The sequence below is a fragment of the Trichechus manatus genome, unplaced genomic scaffold (genome assembly GCF_000243295.1).
Source record: "Trichechus manatus latirostris isolate Lorelei unplaced genomic scaffold, TriManLat1.0 scaffold00072, whole genome shotgun sequence".
In the NCBI taxonomy this organism is placed as follows: domain Eukaryota; kingdom Metazoa; phylum Chordata; class Mammalia; order Sirenia; family Trichechidae; genus Trichechus; species Trichechus manatus.
The window spans coordinates 12,986,759-13,013,744 of record NW_004444008.1 but is presented as its reverse complement, the minus strand read 5'-3'; the positions used below and the strand labels follow the sequence as shown (position 1 = coordinate 13,013,744).

Here is a 26,986-nt window from a genome sequence, read left to right as displayed (position 1 = left end):
TTCTACCTCTGTTTGTGTTAGTTTAGGTAGGAAGTGAGTTTCTAGAAATTTGTCCATTTCCCCTCTAGGTTTTCAGATTTGTTAGAGTACAATGTTTCAAAGTATTCTGTTACGATTCTTTTGATTTCAATTGTGTCTTTTGTGATATCACCCATCTCATTTCTTATATGGGTTATCTGCTTCCTTTCTTGTTTTTCTTTTGTATTTTTGGCCAGTGGTTTATCAGTTTTGTTGATCTTTTCAGAGAACCATCTTTTGGTCTTGTTATCTCTTTCAGTTGTTTTTCTATTCTCTATTTCACTTAATTCTGCTCTAATTCTTATTATTTCCTTTCTTCTGGTGCCTGAGGGTTTCTTTTGCTGCTCTCTTTCTACTTGTCCCAGTTGTAGGGTTAATGTTTTGATTATGGCCCTTTCTTCTTTGTGGATGTATGCATTTTTTACTATAAACTGACCTCTGAACACTGCTTTTGCTGTGTCCCAAAGGTTCTGGTAGGATGTGTTTTCATTTTCATTTGATTCTATGAATTTGTTTATTCCATCCTTAATTTCTTCTATAACCCAGTAGTTTTTGAGCACGGTGTTGTTCAATTTACATGTGTTTGCTTTTTTTCCTTGTTTTTTTTGTTATTGATTTCTACTTTTATGGCTTTATGGTCAGAAAAGATGCTTTGTAATATTTCAATGCTTTGGATTTTGTTAAGGCTTGCTTTATTGACTACAATGTGGTCTATTCTGGAGAATGTTCCATGTGTGTTGGAAAAGTAAGTATACTTGGCTGCTGTTGGGTGCAGTGTTCAGTATATGTCTATGAGATCAAGTTGGTTGATTGTAGTGTTTAGCTCTTTCTGTGTCTTTGTTGAGCTTCTTTCTGGATGTTCTGTCCTTCACTGAAACTGGTGTGTTGAAGACTCCTCTTACTGTTGTGGAGCTGTCTATCTCTCTTTTCAGTGCCGTTAGAGTTTATTTTATGTATTTTGGAGCCCTGTCGTTGGGTGCATAAACATTTATTATAGTTATGTCCTCCCGGAGTATTGACCCTTTAATCATTGTATAGTGTCCTTCCTTATCCTTTGTGGTGGATTTTACTTTAAAGGGTATTTTGTCAGAGATTAATGTTGCCACTCCTGCTCTTTTTTGAGTGTTGTTTGCTTGATATATTTTTTTCCATCCTGTAAGTTTTAGGTTGTTTGTGTCTTTAAGTCTAAGGTGTGTCCCTTGTAGGCAGCATATAGACGGATCGTGTTTCTTTATCCAGTCTACCGCTTTCTCTTTATTGGTGCATGTAGTCCATTTACATTCAGTGTAATTATTGACAGGTGTGAGTTTAGTGCTGTCATTTTGATGTCTTTTTTTGTGTGTTGTTCACAGTTTCTTTGTACCATTTAATTTTCTGTGCTGAGTTGTTTTTCTTTATGTATTTTCATCTTTTTCAGGGTCGTTGATTTTGTGTTTGCTGACTCTTTATATTTTTCTAGTTTTTTATTTTGACTTGTAGGATAGTTAGTTTCCTTTGTGATCGCCTTAATATTTACTCCTATTTTTCTAAGTTTATACCAGTCTTTTATTTCTTTATATCGCCTTGACGTCCTCTCCATATGAAAAATCTATATCTACATTTTTTAAGTCCCTCTTTTTTGTTTTAGTGTTGTCATCTTTTACATATTGACATCTGTTTCCCTATTTCCAGTGTTTTAGCTTTGATTTACTTTTGTGATTTCCCTATCTGGGTTGATATCTGGTTGCTCTGTCTTGTGTTCTAGTCTTGGGTTGTTATCTGATGTTACTGATTTTCTAACCGGAGGACACCCTTTAGTATTTCTTGTAATTTTGTTTTGGTTTTTGAAAATTCCCTAAACTTCTGTTTATCTGGAAATGCTCTAATTTCTCTATCATATTTGAGAGACAGTTTTGTTAGATATATGATTCTTGGCTGGCAGTTTTTTTTTTTCCTTCAAGGCTTTATATATGTCATCCCATTGCCTTCTTGCCTGCATGGTTTCTGCTGAGTATTCCAAGCTTATTCTTATTGACTGTCCTTTGTAGATGACTTTTCGTTGATCCCTAGGCACTCTTAAAATTCTCTCTTTATCTTTGGTTTTGGCAAGTTTGATTGTAGTATGTCTTGGTGACTTTCTTTTGGGATCTATCTTATGTGGGGTTCGATGAGCATCTTGGATAGGTATCTTCTTATCTTTAACAATATCAGAGAAGTTTTCTGCCAACAAATCTTCAGCAATTCTCTCTGTATGTTCTTTTATTCCCTGCCTCCCTCCCCCCTCCGCCCTGTTCTGGTACTCCAATCACTTGTAGGCTATTACTCTTGATAGAGTCCCACATAATTCTTAGGGTTTCTTCATTTTTTTTTTAATCCTTTTATCTGATTTTTCCTCAGATAAGTTGGTGTCAAGTGCATTATCTTCAGTCTCACTAATTCTGACTTCCATCGCCTCAATTCTGCTCCTGTGACTTTCTATTGAGTTGTCTAACTCTGAAATTTTGTTGTTAATCTTCTGGATTTCTGATTACTGTCTCTATAGATTCTTGCAGACTTTTACGTTTGTCATTATGCTTTTTTCTAATCTTTTAAATTTCCTCTATTGTGTGTTCTGCATTTTGATTAATTTCCTTCCTAAGTTTTTGAAGAGTTCTGTATATTAATCTTTTGCATTCTGCCTCCGGTAAGTCCAAGAAATTTTCCTCCTCTGGAAAATTTCTACGTTCTTTATTTTGGAAGCTTGCTGAAGCCATCATGGATTGCCTGTTTATGTGATTTGATATTGACTGTTGTCCCTGAGCTATCAGTGAGTCATTATATTTATTTTATGTTTGCTTACTGTGTCCTGTCTTCTTGTTTTGATATGCCCAAATAGGCTGCTCGTATGAGCTAGTTTGATTATTGGCACCTTTGAAGCTCTTATGTCCTGTCACCAGGTGGTTAGATCTGTTGCTAGGTAGGTGAGCTAAAGAGTCTGCCCACTCCTCCTGTATGGTTTTAGCTCAGGTGCGCAGATACATAGCTGCCAAATGTGTAGTGTAGGCTCCCACTTACAGTCATAGACAGGCATGGGTGATTGGTGTAAGCACAGGCATCTGGCTGCAGCAGGGGGACACACTCTGAGCAAGGCAGGGGACTGACAGCCACCCCTGAGTGTCCAGATGGAAGGCGTGTCCCTGTTCCCTAGGGCACGTAGGTGGATGGGTTTTGCAGCCAGACTATGAGCAGCTAATGCTGTTGGCTGTAAGGACTGGGGGGCCCCTCTTCTTCATGGGCCCCTATCGCAGGTGACTAGGTGGTATGAGTGGAGCTACCAGTCCTTAGGTCCCTGATGTGGGTAGGTGAAGACCCTGCTTAACGGGCAGAGTGTTGTCAAATGTCAGGAACCTGCCACTGCACAGCTGAAACAGTTGAAGTTAGACTTCCGGTATATACTCTGTTTTACTGCAGTAATGGGGGCCTACGCTGCTGAAATAGGCCCACACAAGCCTATGCAGGGGAAAAGGCATTCAAAGTCCGTGGATCCCTTATGCCTGTGCCTAGGCAAAGCAGCTGTGCCTACCCTGGGTTCCTGGCTTAGGGAGCCAACAGTTTTTTCTCCCCCCTGTTTGTTAATTTGTTCACTCTCCAAGGCAGGGAGAATGGCTCCAGCCGTGTGACGGATCCTACTCCCGGCCCAGGGGTCGTGGCAATTGCTGAAGCTGGTCCAGGACCCAGCACAGAGCAGGGTGCGGGGAGGTAAATGGGAGAGAGGTTTTTCCCTAAGGGGAGTGTTTTTGATCCACGTGGTAAACTGTACGCAAGTACTTATCTTTTGCCGATGAGGGCACCTTCTCCCCGATTCTGGATGGCCATGTAGAATCTCTGGCGCTGGGTCTCTCCTGGTGCAAAAGACGCACCTCCCGAGCACTGCCGCTTGCCTGCCTTACCACTCACCCAAGAGCTGCTCAGGCCTGAAGGGCTCAGGCTCTCCCTGTGTCAGATCTGGCAACTCCTCGCTGCTTCTGAACCATCTCTCCCTTCCCCTGCCACTCAGCCCGGTTCCTCAACTCTGCCTTTGATGTTCAGGCTTCCCAGATTGCCGTATATTATCGAATCACTTGTTTTTTTTGATCTTTGTTGTAAGAGGGTCCACCGGAAGCGTCTGACTACTCCGCCATCTTGGCCCTGCCTCCTCAGTAGTGAGATTTTGAATTAAAAATTTCCTGTTCAATTATTTCAATCAATTGTAGTATGAACCCTTGAAGAGTTCATTTACTAATTGGTGTTTCCTCTAAAAGGCAGTGTGGATTAATTAGATACTAATAAAGCCAACCTATATATATTATGCAATGCATCTCCTATACAGGGGCTTGGCTATTGGTGCTGGTCCCTCGGCCGTGAAACCTTCCTGCAGGTTTTCCTCCAGCACAGCACTTTGCCTTGCTCACCTTAGTCAGGTCTCCTCTAAAATGGCAGACACTCCGAAGGAACTTTGTTGACCACCCTATGTAAAATAATATACCCCCCTGGCACTCGGTCCCCTCTTCCCTGCCTGAATGTGAAAATGTTTGTTGTTTGACTTCACCAACAGAGTGTCAGCTCTGTTAGCTAGAGACCCTGTCTATCTAGAGAGACATGGTGTTCTCAGCTCCAGGAGTGTGCCCAGGCACTCAGTAAATATGTGCTGAATTAATGAACACATGAATGAATATATGGATCAATATAGATTACCTGGTATGCGTGTGTGTATGTATGTGTGTATATGTATGTATGTATGTATACGTACACATATATGTACATATATGTCCCTGGGTAGTGCAGATGGTTAGGTGCTCAACTACTAGCCTAAAGGTTGGTGGTTCAAACCCACCCAGAGGCTCCCTGGAAGACAGACCTGGCAGTCTGCTTCCTAAAGGTCACAGCCTTGAAAACTCCATGGCGCAGTTCTACTCTGCACATATGGAGTCTCCAGGAGTCAGAATTGATTCCATTGAGTTAATTCCGAGTCATAGCGACAGAATAGAACTGCCCCATAGAGTTTCCAAGGCTGTAATCTTTACGGAAGCAGATTGCCAGGTCTTTTCTCCCATGGAGGCTTTGGTGGATTCGAAGCCCTGACCTTTCTGTTAGCAGGCAAGCACTTAGCCATTGTGCAGCCAGGACTCACCCGTGTATAGAAATTTGCTTGCCAATCATTGTAAAAATGACAAAGGTTTTTTTCTGCTGTTGAAATGAAAACAGAGCCTGATAGATTCTCTGACCCAGTGAAAGCCTGGTGTGGAAGAGTGAGGCAAGCAAGGCAGTGAGCACAGTTTAGCTCTCTGCTGCGTCTTTGTGATCTTCCATGTCAAGAACTCGCTGCAAGCCTGTTGCTGGCTTCCTTCTGCACTAGCAAGTGTTTGTTGTCTTCAACCTGAAGGTTTTAATTTATGCCCTATCCCTTTCTATAAAAAATTCCATCTTTTAAAATCATTTCTTGGTAATTTCAGTATATATATTTTTTCCTTTTGGAGTTCTTCACAGTTACTCATTAGGACCCCTGGTGGCACAGTGATTAAGAGCTCAGGTTACTAACCAAAAGTTTCCCAGTTAGAATCTACCAGTTGCTCCTTGGAAACCCTATGGGGCAGTTCTACTCTGTTCTATAGAGCCGCTATGAGTCAGAATTGACTGGACAGCAACAGATTTTTCATTAGAAAGTAACACTAATGCTTTTTAAAAAAATAAAATAAAACTTTAAGATTTACATTTTGCAAGTGTTTTCTAGGATTAGCAATAAAATATTTGTCATTTAAAAAATTTCAGAATTAAATGTCTAAGTTGATTTTGATTGTTCACATTGAGACATGATTAGTTTTTCAAATCAGCACGTGCACTTCTATGAGAGAGCATCATTTCTTGCTTCCAAGATGAGATGAAATGAGAACATTAGTTCTTTTTATGCTGCTTTATCAGCGTTAGAGCACTTTCACACATGATCTCACTCATCTTGATGCCCCAACAATCCCATGCTGTACAAATGCCTATACTATCACCTTTTTACCCTTGAGGAACCTGGGGCTCATAGAAGTTCAGGAATTTGCCTGGCTTCACCCAGTTGGTAAGAGGCAGACCTGGAGCACAATTCATAAGTCGTTTGAGAAAACTGGCCCAAGAAACAGCGGTAAAATTAACTACTATAGCTGGTGTTTCTGTTTACCACAGACTGTTGCACATTATGCCTCAGCACCCCTAAGCCACCCTCCATGTGCCAAATTTGATGGTGAACCATGATTGCAAGCTTCTGCATGGGAGTTGCACACGTAAATGGCAGCCCTGGAGTGCAGGTGTCAAGCACAGAAGCAGGGCATGTCCGAGGTCTGGTGCCCCTCCATTCACCAGTGGTCCAATCCATTCCCCTGTCAGAGAACTGGCATCCATCCCTCTCTGTCCTCTGTACCCACCACCAACACCACCAGAGTGGCAAGGATTGACTTGAGTTTCAGCTATCTGAGCATCTACTCAAGTCAACCCTAGCAGTGGAGAAGAAGAACTGACTTCTGAGGCCCAGGACAAGTGGTAGATCTTGTGCCAACAACTCTTCAGGCCCAGACCTGGGTCACCGAGCAGGTCCTTCCTAGTCTTCCGGGGTTCCTGGGCCTGCAGGAGACATGGTCTGCACAGAGCACAGGTGAGCATATTGTAAGGTACTGTCCACCCTCCTGGATCACCACCCCTCCTTTAGCCCACCCTCATGTTTCAGACGTGAGCCTTCAAACCCATTTTCAGAAACACATTATGTGTGAAAATTGCCAGTGCCTGAGCCCTCTTGACTCAGACTTTGTCATTGAACAGGAGAAGTAGGAAGAGCCCAACCGCATGATGGAATTGGAGTGTTAACAGTATAGCAATATAGAAATCATGGCAGAAATTGGTCATGAAATGTGTTATAAACACTGATGTTATCCTTGCATAAAGTATGTCTATGGTGTATGTCTGTGGTGGTTGGTGAACAGTCCATGCTGTTGGTCTGGTCTGTGGCATCTGTTTTCCCTTTAACCCGTCCATGTTTTACTAAACTTCGCCATGCTGAGCTTCTGACCCTTAGCTTGGTCCAGTTCAGGCTCCCAGAATTGTTCTCCACTAACATGAATGGCAGGAACATTTGGTCTTGACATCTGTGGCATTTTGGACAAAGGCAAAGTTTCTTATTTTTTCCTGTTATAATAGCATCATGTAATTTCCTGGCAAAGATGTAAGTGCTTATGAATAATGTTTTGAGTGCTATGTAGTGCTTAGGACTCACTGTCAAATAGACCGTAATGGTAAAAGAACATTACTTCTAAACAAGAGTACACTTTCTGCGAATCAGCACATATATACATCATCTAATGACATTTTGGAATATAGTCCCCGAAGAGATTGTGTGAGAATTTTTTTCTCAGAATTGCCCCAAATACAGTTGTCCTTGTTTGTAAGGATCTGATACATTCTTTTGCTTGAGCAAGGGTGGTAGCACACATGAATTCTAGAAGTTACACTTGTACCCTTTGATTTCTTGGCCTCTCTTCTTTCTCTTAGTTCTCTCTGTCTGTCTTGCCAATAACCTTGCCCACCCTAGAGCAATTGAAACCTGATCACAGGATAAAAAAGGAGCATAAACAATACTCTTTTAAAATGCCTCTTCTCATTAGTAGCTATGAATACTACTTAAATCCCACCAACCAACCACTTTCTGTCAAGTCAGTTTCGACTCATGGGCAACCCTGTGTGTGTCAGAGTAGATCTGTGCTCCATAGGGTTTTTCAATGGCTGATTTTTCTGAAGTAGATCACCAGGACTTTCTTCCAAGTTCCCACTGGGTGAACCTCCAACGTTTTGGTTAGGTGCCCAGCAAATTAACCATTTGCACTACCCAAGGGAAGCCCTGGTGGTGCAGTGGTTAAGAACTCGGCTGCTAACCAAACAGCTGGCAGCTTGAACCCACCAGCTGCTCCTTGGAGACCCTATGGGGCAGTTCTGCTTTGTCCTATAGGGTTGCTATGAGTCGGAATCAACTCATCAGCAATGGGTTTGGTTTTAGCTTGAGTATCATCCAAGGACTCTTGCTTCTTAAATATGTATCCATGTTTTGTACAAGTGTTTCCCTTTAGAAACTCATATACTTTGACCCAGAGTATGCTAATAGAAAAAATGCATAATAGATGTCAAATATTTAATAATTATACTGATATTTTTATTAATGCCACTGAAAGATATCCATGAAGTTAAGCTTTATATTAAGATATTTCCTCCTTGCTTAGAATCATTAATAATTAATTTATGATTCATGGTATTAATAAAGATTTTGTAATGTCAGTTAAATAATTATAATAAAAGGATTTTCGCACATTAAGATCATGTCACCAAGTAAAAAATCAGTAAGTCCTCGTTTTTTATTATTGGGTGTTTTGGGTTCATTGCTGAATAATGGAGAAGTGATGAAGTTTCTACTCAAAATCAACCAAATATAAAGAACTTATTTGACTATACAACATTTGGGTATAATGGCTGTCTGCTTGTTTAATTCCTTGGCAATATTATCAAAACCTTCAGAAGAAAGAAGAATTGACAGCAGGAACTCAAAGCAGATCGTACTTAAATATATTCCTGAAAAATATGAGCATTAGATAACATTCAGTGTGATGCTGGCAGTTGATAAATCAGATACAATGAACCTAATTATGCAAAACAGTCATTTTGAAACTATCGTTCATGTGAATGCTATCTAAATCAGAACTTACCTAAGTACTAGCAAAGGGAAATGTAAGGAACTTGCTTGCCCTCTTCCTTTCCTTTTCTGAAAACATTCAGTGAGTTTTATTAACACTGAATTCATAGACCACTGCCCCAGTCATTCAGAAATGCTCTATTTTCTGCGTATTTGAATGTAAGGTGGTCTTTGCTAAAGATAGAGCTTTGGTGTTGTAGTGGTTAAGAACTCAGCTGCTACCCAAAAGGCTGGCAGTTCAAATCCACCAGCCATTCCTTAGAAACCCTATGGGGCAGTTCTGTTCTGTCCCATGGGATTGCTATGGTCGGAATCCACTGGACAGCAACAGGTTTATTTTATTTTTTTGTTTCTATTTTTTTCAATGCTAAAGATAAGGAGCCCTGGTGGTGCAGTGGTTAAGAGCTGGTGCTAACCGAAAGGTCAGCAGTTCAAATCTACCAGTTGCTCTCGGGGAGAAAGATGTGGCAGTCTGCTTCCATAAAGATTGCAGCCTTGGAAACCCTATGGTGACGTTCTACTCTGTCCTGCAGGGTCACCATGAGTCAGAATGGACTCGACGACAATGGGTTTTTATATTCCTTATCCTAAAAGATACCAGCAAAACATTTATCTGTCTGTAATTTCAAAACTTTTGAATGACTTTTTCTTCAAACATTCTGTTGTTGCTGCTGCTGCTGTTGCTGTTGTTGTCAGCTGCTGTAGTGTTTGTCCCTGACTGGTGACAACCCCACGCACACGGACACAAAATGCCACCCACTCCTGTGCCATCCCCATGATCAGCGGAGAACTGGACCTTTGTAATCCTTAGGATTTTCAGTGGCTGATACTTGGAAATATATTACCAGCTCTTTCTTTTTAGTTTGTCTTACTCTAGAAGCTCCTCTGAAACCTATTCAATATCCTAGCACCACGCAAGCCTCCACTAACAGAAGGGTGGCGGCTGTGTGTGAGGTGCGATGGCCAGGAATCTAACCCAGTTATCCCGCATGGGAGGTGAGAATTCCGCCACTGAACCATCATGCTGCGTACAGATATTCTATGCAAGGATATTAAAATCCTTTAGGCTACGTGATTCTGAAGAAGCAGCCCAATTTTTGAGTATTTGACAACTTTGTCTTTAAAATGGCCACCAGTGGAACCTCTGGATCCGCTCATCAGAGGTAGAGCTGTTCACAAACCCCACCAAGATTAAGGAGTTCCAATACCCTATCCCTTTAGGCTGAAAAGGAGAGTTTTGAAATGAGGCTGTTCAAAGGCAACTGCCAGTTAAATCCCAACATGACACACTGCTGTTAGCTTCGGAGATTGAGCTGAAGGGTCCTTCCTAAATCAGCTGTAGCCTCGTTTGGTTCCCGTATGCGTTCTCTACTCACCGTGGACAGATGACAACCCTCCTTGATTCTTCATCTTCTTCATTGTGCATAGGTGTCCTCCATCCCATCTGCCCCTAGTGAGGTGACTTCTCTGACGTTCCTGCTCCTGTGGTTCTGACTGTGGTGGTGGTATTAGTTGTCATTGAGTCAGCTCAGACTCATGGCAACCTCAAGTACAACAGGAGAAAATGTTGCCCAGTCCTCTGCCATCTCCACAATCATTGGTATATTTGAGTCCATTGTTGTGATTAGTATATCAGTCCATCTCATGAGAGTGTCCCCCATTTTTATTGGCCCTCTACTAAGGAGCCCTGGTGACTCAGTGGTTAAGCACTTGGCTGCTAACCAAAAGGTCGGCAGTTCGAATCCACCAGCTGCTCCTTGGAAACCCTATGAGGCAGTTCTACTCTGCCCTGTAGGGTCGCTGTGAGTCGGAATCGACTCGACGCAGTGGATTTTGGCTTTTACTTTACTAAACATGATGTCCTTTTCTATCAGTCTTAGAAAAAAAGCAACCAGAATGTTCGTTAAAAGTGAGGATGGCAAGACTTCAACTCACTTACTTTGGACACATCATCAGGAAAGACCAATCACTAGGACAGGACATGGCTAGAAAAGGTTCTAACTATACCTTACCTGAAATATTGGCTCTCAATCCATTCCTTTTATTCTGTCTGCCCTCTCAGTCTCTTAACCCTACAAAACTCCATTTTCTGCTCCTTCAGAGATACCTATGTGTCTTAGTCATCTAGTGCTGCCTTAACAGAAATACCACAAGTGGATGATTTTAACGAAGAGAAGTTTACTTCTTCACAGTAAGGTAGGCTGAAAGTCCAAATTCAGGGCGTCAGCTCCAGGGGAAGGCTTTTTCTCTCTGTCAGCCTTCTCATCAGTGTTCCTCCGGACTAGGAGCTTCTCGGCGCAGGGACCCCTGTCCAAGGACTCACTCTGCTCCTGGCACTGCTTTCTTGATGATATTCCCCCTATCTCACTGCTCACTTCTGTCTTTTATATCTCAAGAGATTGCCTCAGGACACAGTCCAGTCTTGTAGCTCAGGTCCTGCCTTACTAACACAACTGCCACCCATCCTCCCTCATTAACATCATAGAGGCAGGTTTACAACATACAGAAAAATCACACAGTACCAGGAATCATGGCCTAGCCAAACTGATACACACATTTTTGGGGGGATGTAATTCAAACCATGACACCATGGTTCCCTGTATACAGTGTTGCTCCAACATAACACTTCTTCCCATGTTATATATGAAGTGACCCAAGGAGGAATTTACAAATATATGAAGCTGGGTGATGGTGGCCTCAATTTGTAAGTTATACCAGTTAGTAACAGTAAATTGTACCTTTTCAGAGGGTGGTGGATGAAATGCAAATGCTTCAATTTGGAGGGTGGGAGTAAAGGAAAATATAACTTTACAACTTTTTTTTTTTTTTTGACATCTGCTCCTCTGAGGGATTTAGGCTGTTGAACGTCTGAATATTCTGGTTCATGCACAGTTCAGGGAAAAACTGCTGATGGAAACTCATTCTGGTTCACTCTTCAGGAACAGCATCAAGATGGCTTGCCGTTGGGATTTATTCACTGACCCATCATTTCACTTAATTTCTGTTGTGAAGTTGAAGGTGCAAGGACTGTGGGATAACTAGGGAGGTTTAAGTTTGACTGGCTGATTCCTCTCATGGGGAACCCAGCTACAGTCATTAGACTGTGAGAAAAATGATGTTTCAGTGGCTTCCTTCAGCGTGAATTTATCTGGGAAACATTACTGTCCTTAAAGTGAGGTGGTTTTGGGAGCAAAGCAAGGTGGCTGGGTGATACCGATAAGCTGATTAGCTTGATGTATTGCTGCAATTTCATGTTATTCATTTGATTTTCGGCAGATTTCAAGAATTTTCAAATGTGCCTTTGCTAACCCCACTGCTGCTTGGACAGTGATCTGGCCCTCATGGCTCTCTGTTCATTCATTTCAGCTGGGTCCCGAGCCTCCTACAGCAGCCAGCACGGCCACCTGGGCCCAGAACTGAGGGCCCTGCAGTCCCCAGAGCACCACATAGACCCCATTTATGAAGACCGCGTCTACCAGAAACCCCCCATGAGGAGCCTCAGCCAGAGCCAGGGGGACTCTCTGCCACCAGCGCACACGGGCACCTACCGCACGAGCACAGGTGTGTACTCGGCACCTCAGTCAGAGGCCAGTCCATGGTGGGCGAGCTCTGCGTCTGCTGGGGGGCTTACGAAACGCTCCCTCACGAATGGACGTGGAGAGCGTGTGTGTGTGGTGTATATGTGTGTGATGCATATGTGTGTGTGTGTGGTGTATATGTGCACGTGTGTGTGTGATGTGTGTGGTGTGTGTGTATGTGGTAAATGTGGAGTGTTTGGTGTGTGTGCTTGCTTTGTGTGGTATGTGTATGTGATGTGTGGTATGTTTGGTGTGTTTCATGGTGTGTGTGTGATTTTGGTGTGTGTGTTGTGTGTATATATGTAGTATGTGTGGTCTGTGATATGTGTGATGTGGTTTGTATAGTGTGTGTGTGTGTGTGTGGTGTGGTGTAGTATGTGTGGTGTGTGGTATGTGTGATGTGTGTGTTGTGTGTGTAGTATGTGTTGTGTATGTGTGATGTGGTGTATGGGGTGTGTGTGTGTATGTATGTGGTGTGTGTGTGTATGTGGTGTGTGTGTGTCCACCCTCTCTCCCCACAAGCATCATGACCTTCATCACATCTGTGATGATGATGGTAGAAACAGCATGTGACTCACTTGAGCTTCTTGAGTCTGAAGGGAAGGAGTACAGCAGGGGTTATGAAGTGATTTTGCCACTCAGGCAGTGTGAGGGAAACAGTACTCATTTTTTAATATGTCTGAGTTAACATATTTAATGAATATAAGTACTGCAAGAAAATGCGGTCATTGTACCTGCTGCCATCAAGTCAATTCCGACTTACAGTGACCCTATAGGACAGAGTAGAACTGCCACATAGGGTTTCCAAAGCTGTAAATCTTTATGGAAGCAGACTGCCACGTCTTTCTCCTGGCAGTCATTATACAGGACCAAAAAGGCATATGCCTGATGCTGGTAATGGATTCTAATGATATGGTCTACCTGTTTATCAAGCTCAGAAAATATATGTATATATTTACTAAAAATGTACTGTGTTTTGAAAGTTAGGGCTGATTTCATTCACACTATTAGATTGAATCATATGAAATTGCTGTCTAAGGGTCAGATATTGGCAATCTCATATGGTTGAATCAACTGTATAGCTCTCCTGGATTAAATATGTATTATGAATTAAGTACAACCACAGGCCTCATGAAAAAAGACACGTTTTCTCAACTGTATGTCCATTTGCAAAATAATTGGTCTAATATCGTGATGAAACGTGCTAGAGAACACTTAACTAGAAAATCATTATAATTAAAAACATGCTAAAAATTGCACTTCTAAAGCTCCAATTTGCTAAGTAAACTCAGAACATATTATGTTGCGGGGTGCAGACAATATAGCCAACTATTTTTTTCCCCCAACAATGCATATTACCACGGGCGGGTGCTGAGGCAGGAAAGCTGAAGCTTAGGTCCAGAGATAGGCTTGGGGCTCTACATCCTCCGACTACTGTAACTTCTAGAGATCACTAAGTAGAGCATAGCAATTTTATAAGACTGCATTATGATACTAAATTACACCTTTTGAAATCAAGGCAAGCAAAGTTGCTTTTATAGCTGATTATTGATATTTAAATTTCAATATTTCACTACATCCTAGGAACAGAAGCACAAAATATTCTTTATTTTTGATATTGTAAATGGCTCCAATGTTTAGATGAAGAAGGTACATTTATTCTTTTGTTAGCATTTCTCTCTCCTTCAGCCGTCTAGATCCATTCCTGCCTGGAGTTCGGGCTATTTTAATGGTTAGTTTTTGCAGATTATTAAGTAAGGTTTATTTTATGTCCGTATACCCCTTTTACAAGAGAAAGATAACAGCTTCAGTGACATTCAATATCTAATTCCAATGAAAACTGACAACAAAAGGGATTACGTTGATTCTCTGTTCCATATTCATATTCTCTTAGAATTATTTCTTGCTAATAAGCTTGTGAGGGTTTAATAAAAAATTAGCTACAATAGGTAACAAACATAATTCATCTATGCTACATTAGAGGCAGGGGGAAATGTTCAAACTTCTTTTTTTTGAAAATTGTAGTCAACAGGGGTTGGCAAACTATGGCCCTTGGATGAAATCTGGCTCGCCACCTGTTTTTGTCGGGCCCATGGGCTAAGAAAGATCGTTAAATTTTTAAGTAGTTGAAAAGAAAATCAAAAGACAAATAATATTCTGTGATATGTGAACATTATATGAAATTCACATTTCAGTGCCTGTAAATAAAGATTTATTGGAACACAGCCACGCCCATTTATTTATGTATGATATGGTGGCTTCTGCACTATGTCAGCAGATCAGGTAGTTATGACAGCATATGGCCTGCAAAGCTGGAAATATTTACTACCTGGCCTGTTTGCAGCAAAGTTTGCTGCACCCTGCTCTAAGCCCTCGGTGGCTTGCCATCCCAAAAACACAGGTGCTTTTCCTTTGTAGCTCCTCTGAGGGAAGGCAACAGTGTCCTTTAAATGCTTCAAAGCGGAAATCCTGGTTGCCCTGGTTTTTCTGCAGCTGCAGAGATCTGCTAAGGTTATAACAGTCAGACTGCCAACACCCCACCACAGCCTGCACTTTTGAACTTGAGGCAGTTTTGAGCAAATACCTTGATTTACTCAATACTAGGGAAAAATTTCTAGAAGTGTACAGATGTTTTTTTAGGAAGCAAAGTAGATTGCCAGATCCTTCTTCCTAGTCTTAGTCTAGCAGCACCGCTGAAACCTGTCCACCACAGCTGATCCTGCTCGTATTTGAAATACCAGTGGCCTAGCTTCCAGCATCACAGCAACACAAAAGCCACCACAGTACTACAGACTGACAGACGGGTGGTGGGTGCTTTAGTAGGAAGGCAGAAATTACAGCAGCTGCCTGCGTGCCCGAGGACAGGAAGTAGAGATATGAGGTTTCCGTTGCAGCCTTGAGATCTGGCAGCATAAGAAAAAGTTAAAGGGTCACTTCGTGAATAAGCAATGAGCTAGTCAACTGGTCATCCAGACTCCGCAGAGGGCACACTCTCACCGAATGTACCTGCCACATCTCCTTTCTTGAGGGGTTGGCAGATAAGGGGGCATGAGAGACGGGCCGCAGTGTTCCCGCCATGGGTGGGGGTTGGAATTTCATGAAACGAGACAGAAGCAGCAGACTGCTGAGCTGGATGGTGGCGTGAATATTCGACCTGCTTTTACAGGATGATTAATCCAGTGTCTGGAGATTTACTTCCTGCAAGATGCAAATTTAAAGAGGTACAATTTCAGTAAAGATGTCTGTTTAGGTAAAACACACATTTCATCTGGGCTGCGGCTTGTGAAAACCAGAGCTTGTACAATAGGGAGTATAGCAAAATAAGGAATATTTTGTCCTCATGAATTTGCTTAGAGTCTATTCAGCAGACACTGAAGAACACAGATTTTGATTTCAAGCTCAAACATGTTAATGAATCTCAAATTATGAGTCATTTGATCAGCACTCGACACTGACAACCTCAATGTGCATCTTTATAAACTAGTGAAATAGCCAGCGTCTGATGTGATGATAGTCACATGGGTTTCCTTTCGGATAAATGTGATTCTGAGCAAGTGTTGAAAACAAGTTTTCTGTGATGCATATGGCAGCTTGTAGTAAAAAATTATCATAGACACACTGCCGGGAGAAAATGCACTGACTGTCTTCATGAGGTTGACAAGTATTTCAAAATAAAAGGAAAACAGAAGGTGGTAAACATGCACGCGTGGAGAGAGTATTTAAAAAACGCTTACTGCTCTGCAAGAATAACCAATGTTTAATAAAGTTATAGATGAATTACTTATGACCTTCATAGTCGTAAAATTTTATTACTAGTAAATAATATTCCTGCTATCAAAATATTTTCAATTAAAAGAATCACTTGAGTCCATACAACTGTGGAATATTAGCCGTTTACTACTTGTTAGTAAGTGCCGTTATTGCAAATAGTAAAAATGAGTGGCTTCTATTACAGCAAGTAAAATAAGATCCTATGTAAACTCTTAGTTAATATTTTCATATTTTTTTAGCCTAAAAAGTTGGGGCCTCATTATTACTCAATGGGAAATTGTGAATGAGCCTTTTGATATCATACCATCTGCAAAAACAAAAACAGCTTCCGATGCTTACTTGTATCCAGTTACCTAAGATGGTGAAAATAAAAAGCCTTAATATAGGTGAAGAAAGAGTGTTGGCTAGTAGAATAGTTCATTGGTAAAATTTAAAAATATGGTAATTGCCATAGTTTCATGTAAATGAATAATACCAGTTAAAGGTGGATTGGTGGAAGACTCCTTGAAAACCTGTGATACGCAGATGACACAACCTTGCTTGCTGAAAGTGAAGAGGACTTGAAGCACTTAGTGAGGAAGATCAAAGACCACGGCCTTCAGTATGGATTCCATCTCAATGTAAAGAAAACAAAAATCCTTACAACTGGGCCAATAAGCAACATGATGATAAACAGAGAAAAGATTGAAGTCATCAAGGATTTCATTTTACTTGGATCCACAATCAAGGCCCATGGAAGCAGCAGTCAGGAGATCAAACAACGCATTGCATTGGGCAAATCTGCTGCAAAAGACCTCTTTAAAGTGTTGAAAAGCAAAGATGTCAGGACTAAGGTGTGCCTGACCCAAGCTGTGATATTCTTAATCACCTCATATGCATGCGAAAGCTGGACAGAGAATAAGGAAGACTGAAGAAGAATTGACGCCTTTGAATTATGGTGTTGGCAAAGAATATTGAATACACCATAGACTGCCAGAAGAACAAACAAGTCTGTCTTGGAAGAAGTACAGCCAGAGTGCTCCTTGACTTTGGACATGTTATCAGGAGAGACCAGTCCCTGGAGAAGGACATCATGCTTTGTGAGGTAGAGGGTCAGCGGAAAAGAGAAAGACCCTCTCCAAGATGGACTGACCCAGTGGCTGCAACAGTGGGCTCAAATATAGCGAAAACTGTGAGGATGGTATGGGACCATAGGGGTGTGCACAGGGTTGTACATAGCGCCCCTGTGAGTTGTAACTGACTCAACAGCACCTAACAACAAGAGGTATATATGTATATATAACGATCCCTGGTGGCACAGTGGTTAAGTGCTCTGCTGCTAACTGAAAGGTCAGCCGTTTGAACTCCCCAGCTGCTCTGTGAGAGGAAGTCGGCTTTTGTAAGATTACAGCCTTAGATACCCTCTGGGGCAGTTCTACTGTGTCCTGCAAGGTCACTAGGAGTCGGAATTGACTCAGTGGCCGTGGGTTTGATTTGGGGGGACCAGTCCCTGGAGAAGGACATCATGCTTGATGGAATAGAGGGCCAGCAAAAAAGAGGAAAGCCCTCAATGATATGGATTGACACAGTGGCTGCAACAGTGAGCTCAAGAATAGCAACGATTGTGAGGATGGCGCAGGACTGGGCAGAGTTTTGTTCTGTTGTACACGGGGTCGCTATGAGTCAGAACCAACTCAAGGGCACCTAACAACAACAACAATTCTGATAAATAACGCAACTGTCCTCACCCTGGAGATACACTCTGGTTCTTTATAGTATACTTCACCCTCTTTCTTTGAGTTAACATCAATAAGCGTTTAACAATGTTGCGACGAATAAAAGCCAAGGATGAGATTTCAACTGAATATTGAATGTGACCTACCAAGAGTTGGAATTTAAGAATAATTACGACATTTTACAGAAGACGCACAACTATGGACCATAATTACAGATTAGCAGATTCTGCCCTCAGCACAAGACATTCTCTATAGATTTTTTTTTTTAAAAAAAGCTCTAGAATTTATATGACTTTTCCGTTTCTTCAAAATATTGCAAAACTATGTATAGAAAAATGAATTGATCAAGATCATAGTATAGGTTGTTGTTGCTGGGTGCTGTCAAGTCAGTTCTGACTCATAGCAACCTCAGTGACACAGTAGAACTGCCCCATAGGGTTTTCTTTTTTTTAAAGTATAATTTCTTTTTTATTGCAGTTTAGATGAAGGTTTACAGAACAAATAGTTTCTTGTTAAACAGTTAGTACACATGTTGTTTTATGACAATGGTTAACCACCCTATGACAGGTCAACACTGTCTCATAGGGTTTTCTTGACTGTACTCATTACAGAAGCAGATCACCAGGTCTTGCTTCTGCGGAGCAGCTGAGTCGGTTCAAAACACCAACCTTTTAGTTAGCAGCTGAGTGTTTAAGCACTTGTGCCACCAGGGCTCCTTAGTATAGATTACAACTCTCATAGAAATGCTTAGTTTTACGGAATTAAGAGAGTCGCAGCTCCTACGGTTACAAATCCCCCTAGTTACAGGCTGTGATCTAACTCTCAGGGCCTGAGTCAGTTAAGGTAGTTTGAACATTTAAGCTTCCTTGTAGTTTCTTATTGGGCTTTTTATTCAAGAGGTGGGAGTTCAAAACACCATATTGCCAAGTACTTGATGCAAGCTCTCATAGTGCTTAAGAAGGTCCAGCAAAATTTTTCCAGAGCTAATTCTCTTCTCCAGCCATCTAATCCGACACCTTGCATCCCCTAATGGTTGAGCCTCGTGTAAACAACGTGAATCATGTGTCCTGTGTGACTCTCTAGAGAAAGGCAGCTATGAAAGGAGCTCATGTTGCTCCTTGAGCCTCTCCTTCCTGCTTTCCTCTCCTGACCTGTGTGACAAGCTTGCTTAGAGCTCTCATACCTGGGGAATGGAAGTGAGTCTGCCATGATTACATCAGCATTCGCTAGCAACTACCACCATTTCCATTCTTGTGGAAAATTCCATCAAATGTCCTCATCCCTATCCGTTGTCTTCAGTTCAAGAAAATGTTGCTATGTTTCTCTCTGAGGACGAAGCCAAAGAAAATGACTATATGGATTCTGAAATATATTCAAACAGAGTGAGTTATCTAGGTAATAGGGATTTAGCCATGTATACCGTTTATCACCCATGGAAGCAGCAGTCAAGAAATCAAATGACACATTGCATTGGGCATATCTGCTGCGAAAGACCTCTTTAAAGTGTTAGAAAGCATGTCACTTTGAAGACTAAGGTGCGCCTGACCCAAGCCATGGTGTTTTCAGTTGCCTTACATGCATACGAAAGCTGGACAATGAATATGGAAGGCCGAAGAAGACTTGACCCCTTTGAGTTGTGGTGCTGGCGAAGAATATTGAATGTACCATGGACTGCCAAAAGAACGAACAAATCTGTCTTGGAAGTACAGCCTTAGAAACAAGGATGACAAGACTTCATCTCACATGTTTTGGACATGTTATCAGGAAGGACCAGTCCCCGGAGAAGGACATCATGCTTGGTAAAGTGGGGGGTCAGCAAAGAAGAGGAAGACGCTCCGTGAGATGGATCGACACAGTGGCTGCAACAATGGGCTCAAGCATAGCAGCGATCATGGGGATGAGGCGGGACCGTTTATGGTTTTGTTGTACATAAGGCCACTGTGAGCTGGAACTGACTCGACGGTGCCTAATAACAACAACTGTTTATCACAGTAATATTTAGAATTTTTTGGCATTTCTACCAAACAGATTATACTTCTTAGTATGTCAGCTGAATTAACCAGGTGTCCCCTCACCTCCAGTGCCCACACAGTGAGGCAGACAGGTGAACAGACAGACTCTCGTGTCAGACTGCCCAAGTGTCAATCCCAGCTCTGCCCCTTCTGTCCTTCACTGATCATCCAAGAACTAATGATGGTGGTGGTAGTAATCGTAGTACCTGCTACATAGATCGTTGTAAGGATTAAATGAGATAATATTTATACACACCTCTAATGGTGGCTGACACCAGAAACACTATGTAATTTAGTATTTATTATTATCCTTTTCACATATCTAGGAAAAGTAGGCCTCCCTATTAAAAACTGAAAACGTGCTTGGAATGTCGAAAAGCGTGACTGTATCACCCTCCTTGTTCAGACATAGCGACGACGATTACACACACTGCAAATAAGAGGGAAATAAAAATGTACAACATGACAGTTCTTACAACTATGTATACAGTCATGTATGTTGATGTTAGTTGTGGTTGAGTCAATTCCGATTCATGACGACCCCACGTGTCATGCATATATAGGACTCAACACGTGGATCCTGTTGATTTCCATTATATCCATTTGATTATTTATATTTTTAATGTTTATACTGAAATTTATAAATCTAATGAAGTCCATCATACTGTATATGTCTATGTAGTTAATTAAAACAGTAGCCGTTGTTGAATGTTGAGAAAGATCTATTTCTGTTAACCTTTAACTGGACTTTTCTGTTAATTTATACTTTGAAAGCCTAAAGAACAACATGCATTTTTAGTTTTTTTGAGAAATATAACAAGAAAATACTGAAAACGTTTTAAGGATGGGCTTTTACCTCATTTTCTCTAATACATCTAGAATAGATTCAGACACATGATTTCACATCTAGTTTGAGAGCCAACGTTGCAGGTAGGTTTGACCTCCTCTGGTGTTTTCAGTGCCTTATCTTCCAATAATAGCCGTGAAAACAACATCAGTACCTATTAATAACAATTTAATTACCATTAATAATAGTGCATCAGATGTACATATGAATTTAAATTTTTATGTTAAATTTACCCTTGAATATTTTGCCACTGAGTTTGACTTGGATCAACTTGTGCAGTGTGCAGACAATTGGAAGACCTTTGTAATGCAGGTCTTGATGACAATATTGTTTGAGAATGTGCCGGATTTGGTGCTAGAATTCCGTCACCCCGGAAATAATGGAATAGAACTCCCTTGAAGAGTGTGTAGGCCATGTTCTTGGAGCTCTTGTCATCTTAGCCATCCTTATTTCTGAGCTTGTAGAGACTCGAACATTATTTAATTACTCTATTATGTGCTTCTTGTGTATTTATCTATATAAAAACCCAAAAACCAGTTGCCATTGAGGCGATTCTAACTCATGACAACCCCATGCATATCACAGTATAATTGTGCTTCATATGGTTTTCAAGAGCTGATTTTCTGAAGTAGATCGCCTGGCCTTTCGGCCGAGGTGCCTCTGGGTGGATTCAAAGCACCAACCTTTCAATTAGTAGCCGAGCACTGGACCATTTGTGCCAGCAAGAGGTTCCTAGATTCATCTATGTAATGTGTAAATATGTTTTATGTTTTCATATGTATCTGTGCGAATACGTATATACACACACATATAAAGGCGAAGATAAATAATACCAAAACGGAAGTAAATGTTTCGTCTTACCCTTTTTTAAACTGTACTTTGTTCCCCCACCCCAAGTTTCTTTTTTTTTGGCTCAAATTCTCGTATTTTATTTCATTCTCCTTTTTTCCATTGTCAGTAAATAATGCCTGTAACCACCTGGCATCATAAATCAAAATGTTTCATATTATTAAAAAGGAAGCTCCTTCCCCTCTTTCAAACAGATGTAAGACCCAAAACTCTCGCTTTCTTCCCCCACTTTGTAAATCAGACCTTTATTTGAGTAGCTCTACAGAAAACAGATAATTTCCTGAACAGCATAGGTGTTGGGTGAAGTATCAAGTCAGCTGCTGAAGAGGCTACTTTTTCAATCTCCCTGAAGAGACACGTACTGCAGTTCATTGAATTCCAAGAGCTTATTGAGGGGAGAAGGGGCTGTTTGCAGAGCAGTCGAGAAGAGAGAGCAGTGTGTTTACAGAGCTGATGAAGCACCTTCCACTTAAAATGTTTGCCATGAGTATGTTCAGTTGAATAGAGCAGTCCTACAAGGAGGACAATCTGGTCAGCTGGGCTATGAAACTCAAATAAGAGACATTGTGTAAGCGGACAGAAATTACGGAAAACGAATTTCATTAAGGAAAGTCTTTCAGTAGTGCGACCAGTATTCAGTTATCCATACTAATGGATTAGCCCCAGCAAGGTCTGAATCCAAAAAGCCAAAACCAGATCCACTGCCGTTGAGTCAATTCCGACTCATAGCCACCCTATAGGACACAGTAGAACTGCCCCGGAGGGTTTCCAAGGAGTGGCTGGTGGATTCGAACTACAACCTTTTTGTTAGCGGCTGAACGCTTAACCTCAGTGCCACCAGAGTTCCTAAGGTCTGAATAGTCAGGGTAAAAATGAGAATTGTACCCTGAAATCTATTTTTTTTAATATCATACTTTAAAAAAATAAAGATATGCACTGATCCGTCACTGATGGTTGGTTTGAGACCTATTAGATGCTCACACTTTTTCTTCTCTGTGATTGTATATACAACCTGTCCTTTAACATAATGTAATAGTATATTCTTCCCCTGTTTGAATGGATATTTTAACTATTTTCATTGCATTGCTTAGTCTCTATCTCAGTTGACTGTAGTAGTTTCTATTTGAATTCTGAGTTTATATTTTAAAATTCTCATCAGCTCTTTTATTTATTGTGACCTGAAAGAAGTTTAAACTCTGGATCCTTCTGAAGGGCCGTTCCTCAAGTACCACAAATGTGATTGTGATTTAATATGACCTTTCTCAAAATTGTTTATCCGTCTGACATCTTATATCCCAAGGTCTCTTTTCTTAATATATTGATATTACTGATTTAACTCAGACTTACATTTTACTGGAAAGTAATGCTAAGATAATTGTATGTGTTGCTTATTCTTTGCTTTTCCTAGAAATGAAGTTAGATTTTCTGCATAAAAATTTTCTGTATATTTTCTTATATATTTTTTCAGTAAATTCAGCTTAATGAGAAATACTGTAAATCAGTTAATACACCAATTTGATCTTTTTTTCCAAAATGATACTCAGATTGATAATTCCATTAATAAATCCATCTCTTCTCTGTACTTTAAGTAGATATTTCTTGTCATTTTAGACCTCAGTGGTTTTCTACAATTTCCCACCATGTTAGGTAACTTAGTAATGGTTCACCTTTCCCTGGTAGCTCAGTGCTTAAGAGCTCAGCTGCTAACCAAAGGGTCGGCAGTTTAAATCCACCAGCCGCTCCTTGGAAATCCTATTGGGCAGTTCTACTCTGTCCTATAGGGTCGCTATGAGTCGGAATCAACTGGACAGCAACAGGTTTGGGTTGAGATTTTTAATCCAATGTCATGGCCGTAATGGTTATAACCATAAACGGGGGAGCCAACTGCCAAAGTCTTAAATCGCCGCTCCATTAGCAATCCACTGACCTTGGGCGAGTTACTTCATCTCCTTGTGCCTCAGTTTCCTCATCTGTAAAATGAGAAGAATGACATCCTCACCCTCTTACAGGGTGATTGGAGGTGATATGATTAAAACCCAACAATACCCAGCACAGAGAAGAAGCTATAATGTCTGCTGCATAGTCACAGGGCCTTGTGCCCCAATCCAATGGGCACAATCCTTTTTTCTAATGGCCTTTATGCTGTTGCTGTTAGTGGTAAGTACTAATAACAGCTCATTGGTTTAGCATTTTCTACGTATCAGGTGTTACAAGCTTTTCATGGATTTAAACCAAGCAGTGACGCCATGAGGCCATTTTGTTCTGTTCGTCTTACAGCCTAGGACACTAGAACTTAGAAAACCAATTAACTTGTCCAAGGCTAGAATACACCAAAAAGCTAGGATGGGGACCCAACTTTTCTGAAGTGGGGTGCCAAGCTCCAGTCAAGCTCCATGATAAATCCTCCCAAAAAGGCCAAAGTAAAATACAAACGTTGTTAGGTGCCGTCAAGTCTCATAGCAACCCTATGTGCAACAGAACCAAACACCACCCAGTCCTGTGCCATCCTCACAATCGTTGTTATGCTTGAGCCCATTGTTGCAGCCACTGTGTCAGTCCGTCTCGTTGAGGGCCTTCCTCTTTTTCGCTGACCCTCTATTTACCAAGCATAATGTCCTTTTCCAGGGACTGGTCCCTCCTGAAAACATGTCCAAAGTTCATGCCCAAATACAAATGTATGTGTCCAAAATACACATAGGAGCCTAATATTCATCGGCTTTCCTCCACCTTTTCCTCCTCCTCGTATACTGAGATGATGCCTTTCTGTTTTTGCTTAATTAATTGAATTTCACACACTGTTTTTACTTTTTTTTGACTCAGTAGAGCTTCTAATTCTTCCATTTTTTATTTTTTTCCTGCTACTTGGCAGTTTTCTTCTTAAACTTGTCATATTCTTTTGTTGCTGTTGTTATTCTTAATTTGAGGTCTTTTGAGAATTTTTTGGATGGTTAGTCTGCTTGTTCTCCTATTACTTGTCCTGTTGTTTGTATATTGTTGCTTTAACAAGAATGTTTATTTGGATTTCATCATTATTTCCCGATCTCTAACACTTTGTCCTCCTTGTAAAACCACTGGATTTTAATATATTAGTAATGAATAATTTTGTATGGAAAGAAATTTCTGATATTTGTAACCACTTTCAGCAAGCTTAAATGTTGATATTTAGAGCCCACTAAAGGAAAAAATAAGGAGCTCTGGTGGCACAGTGGTTAAAGCACTCGGCTGCTAACAGAAAGGTCAGTGGTTGGAACCCCCCAGCTGCTGCTCAGAGGAAAGATGTGGCAGTCTACTCCTGTAAAGATTACAGCCTTGGAAACCCTATGGGGCAGTTCTACTCTGTCCTGTAGGGTCGCTAAGAGTCTGAGTCAATTTGATGGCAGCAGGTAAAGGAAAAAAATGTATTTATATGAAAATTCATTTTCCCCTTTCACCCTTGATTTGTTGGCTAGCTTATCGCGACTCTTCTAGAAAATGAAATTTTGTTTACCCCCTAGTATCGTTCTGCCAAGAGCATGGTTGTGCCTGACCTAAATTTGAAATCATTTGCATTGTTTATAGATTTTTCAATGTGTATTTTAATTTGGACATGTTAACAGTAATAGTTTGGAGAATATATGTAAACCCTCAAGAAATTGCCTACAGACATAAAACAGATTCCCTGATTGTGAATTTAATGTTTATTACTCTAAAGCAATTGTTTTTTGAAACTTAGCGCGTTAGGGTAGCTTTCACCATTTCAAAATACTAGTCCTGTTGAATACACAGACTTTTATTTAGAAAGTCTTTCTTATCTGTCTTTGTAGTTTTGACCATGTGACAGCGCCTACATTCCTAGTTTTTTCTTAGTATAAGATGAAGTATGAAAAGTCCATTGGAAAGGAGAAGGGCTGAACTATTAATTAAAAAATCAGTTCTTAGAATGTCTCTCTGGTTCACTTTGCAACTTCTTATCGCAATACCCTTTTCTTCACTTCTTTTAACAGTTATTTTCTCGATGTGGTTTAATTTATTTTGTGTTTGATTTGGCATGTGTCCCCTAATGTGAGAGAGGAGAAAATAAGCTTTGTTCTGCCATGGTCCACAAAGACACACTCAGGAGGTCAGAAGTGTGGCCTGTGATTTATACAGGTAGACCACGACTTTTGATGGGGCTCTGGTCCAATGACTCTGTCATAAGTTGGTTTTGAAGTAAGTCGGATACCTCTTTTTTTTTTTAGATTTTCATGATCGTTGCCTTCTATTATCAGTAGCTTTCTAACTGACCTTTATTTGTCTTTGGTGGTTGGAAACATTACATATAAACATCTGCAAATGATAACATCAGCAGACTACACGCTGCAACACAGTATGTAGTACGTATTACTAACGATAAGATGTACCAAAAAAAGAAAAAAAAACAGGATCGTGAGTGCAGTTTGTTGTAACTTGAGTATGTCATAAGTCGGACTACCTGTAATCGTAACTCAGTTCCACATAGGGCTCTCATGCTCTAAATGGCCATATCTGAACACTAGTTGTAGTCTGGATATATTCTGATCCAGAATGCTCAGAAGTAAACCTGCTCTCTGATATTGATAGGAGCTAATAACAATCGGAGCAGTTAATAACTAGTCACATTCTATCGATACGAAAGATGCTGTTTTCATTGTATCGACTAAACCCTAGAAGTCAAATAATGTTGACAACCAGATAAAAATAATGACATAAAATGAACTAAAAAGAACCCCAGAAGGAAAAAAGTAAATTGAAATTCAGTTGGGAAATGTTCAAACTGATTTTAGTAACTGGTGTAAAATCTTCTGAAAATAATTTAGACCAGTTGAAAAGATGCAAATACCTTTGGGAAAGCAATCAGCTCACTAGTTTGTCTGTGGTGTGCTTGGGTTGATTTTCATCTCTTTTGCCCACACGTCTACCCTTCACCAAAAGTATTTGTTACTATGACAGCTTTAATTGAAAAAGAGGCGTATAAAAATCTCTGGGGAAATTTTACAGGGACTGGAGTAGCCAGTGGTTAAGAGCTTGGCTGCTAACCAAAAGGTCAGCAGTTCGAATCCACCAGCTGCTCTTTGGAAAACCTATAGAGCAGTTCTGCTGTGTCCTATAGGGTCACTATGAGTCGGCATTGATTCCATGGCAATGGGTTTTTTTTTTTTTTTTTGGTTTGGAGTAGCCCAGCTTTTGTGCTGATTATGGAAATAGGAGCCCCCCTCTCCCACCCCCACCCCACACATACACTCCCTCTCACTTCCCCTGGTTTTCTTCTATTCAGGAAAAATGAACACATGACTAAATTTGTTCTACACCTTTTGATAAAGTTAATGTAACCTGACCTGAACACTTTCTGTATTTTCTCAAATTGAAAATAAATTGCTAACCGTTCATCTTGATTTCTTATTTAAAAAACCACTATGGTTTTTCTGGGTTTTGGTTTTGCACGCAGGCTGCGTTTCAGATTAACACATTGGATGTTGGTAAGCCACGTT

At 40.8% G+C, this 26,986-nt stretch overlaps 1 protein-coding gene across 2 annotated transcripts in view; it reads left to right on the top strand.

Moving 5' to 3' along the window:
* Positions 1-26,986, top strand: part of CTNND2 (catenin delta 2) — a 993,502-nt gene that overhangs the window by 473,395 nt on the left and 493,121 nt on the right. For both annotated transcript variants that reach the window (XM_004380288.2, XM_004380287.3), the window contains one exon: positions 12,095-12,289. In XM_004380288.2, coding sequence (XP_004380345.1) covers positions 12,217-12,289 — 73 coding nt within the window. In that variant the 5' untranslated portion in view covers positions 12,095-12,216. The remainder of the gene's footprint in view (positions 1-12,094; positions 12,290-26,986) is intronic.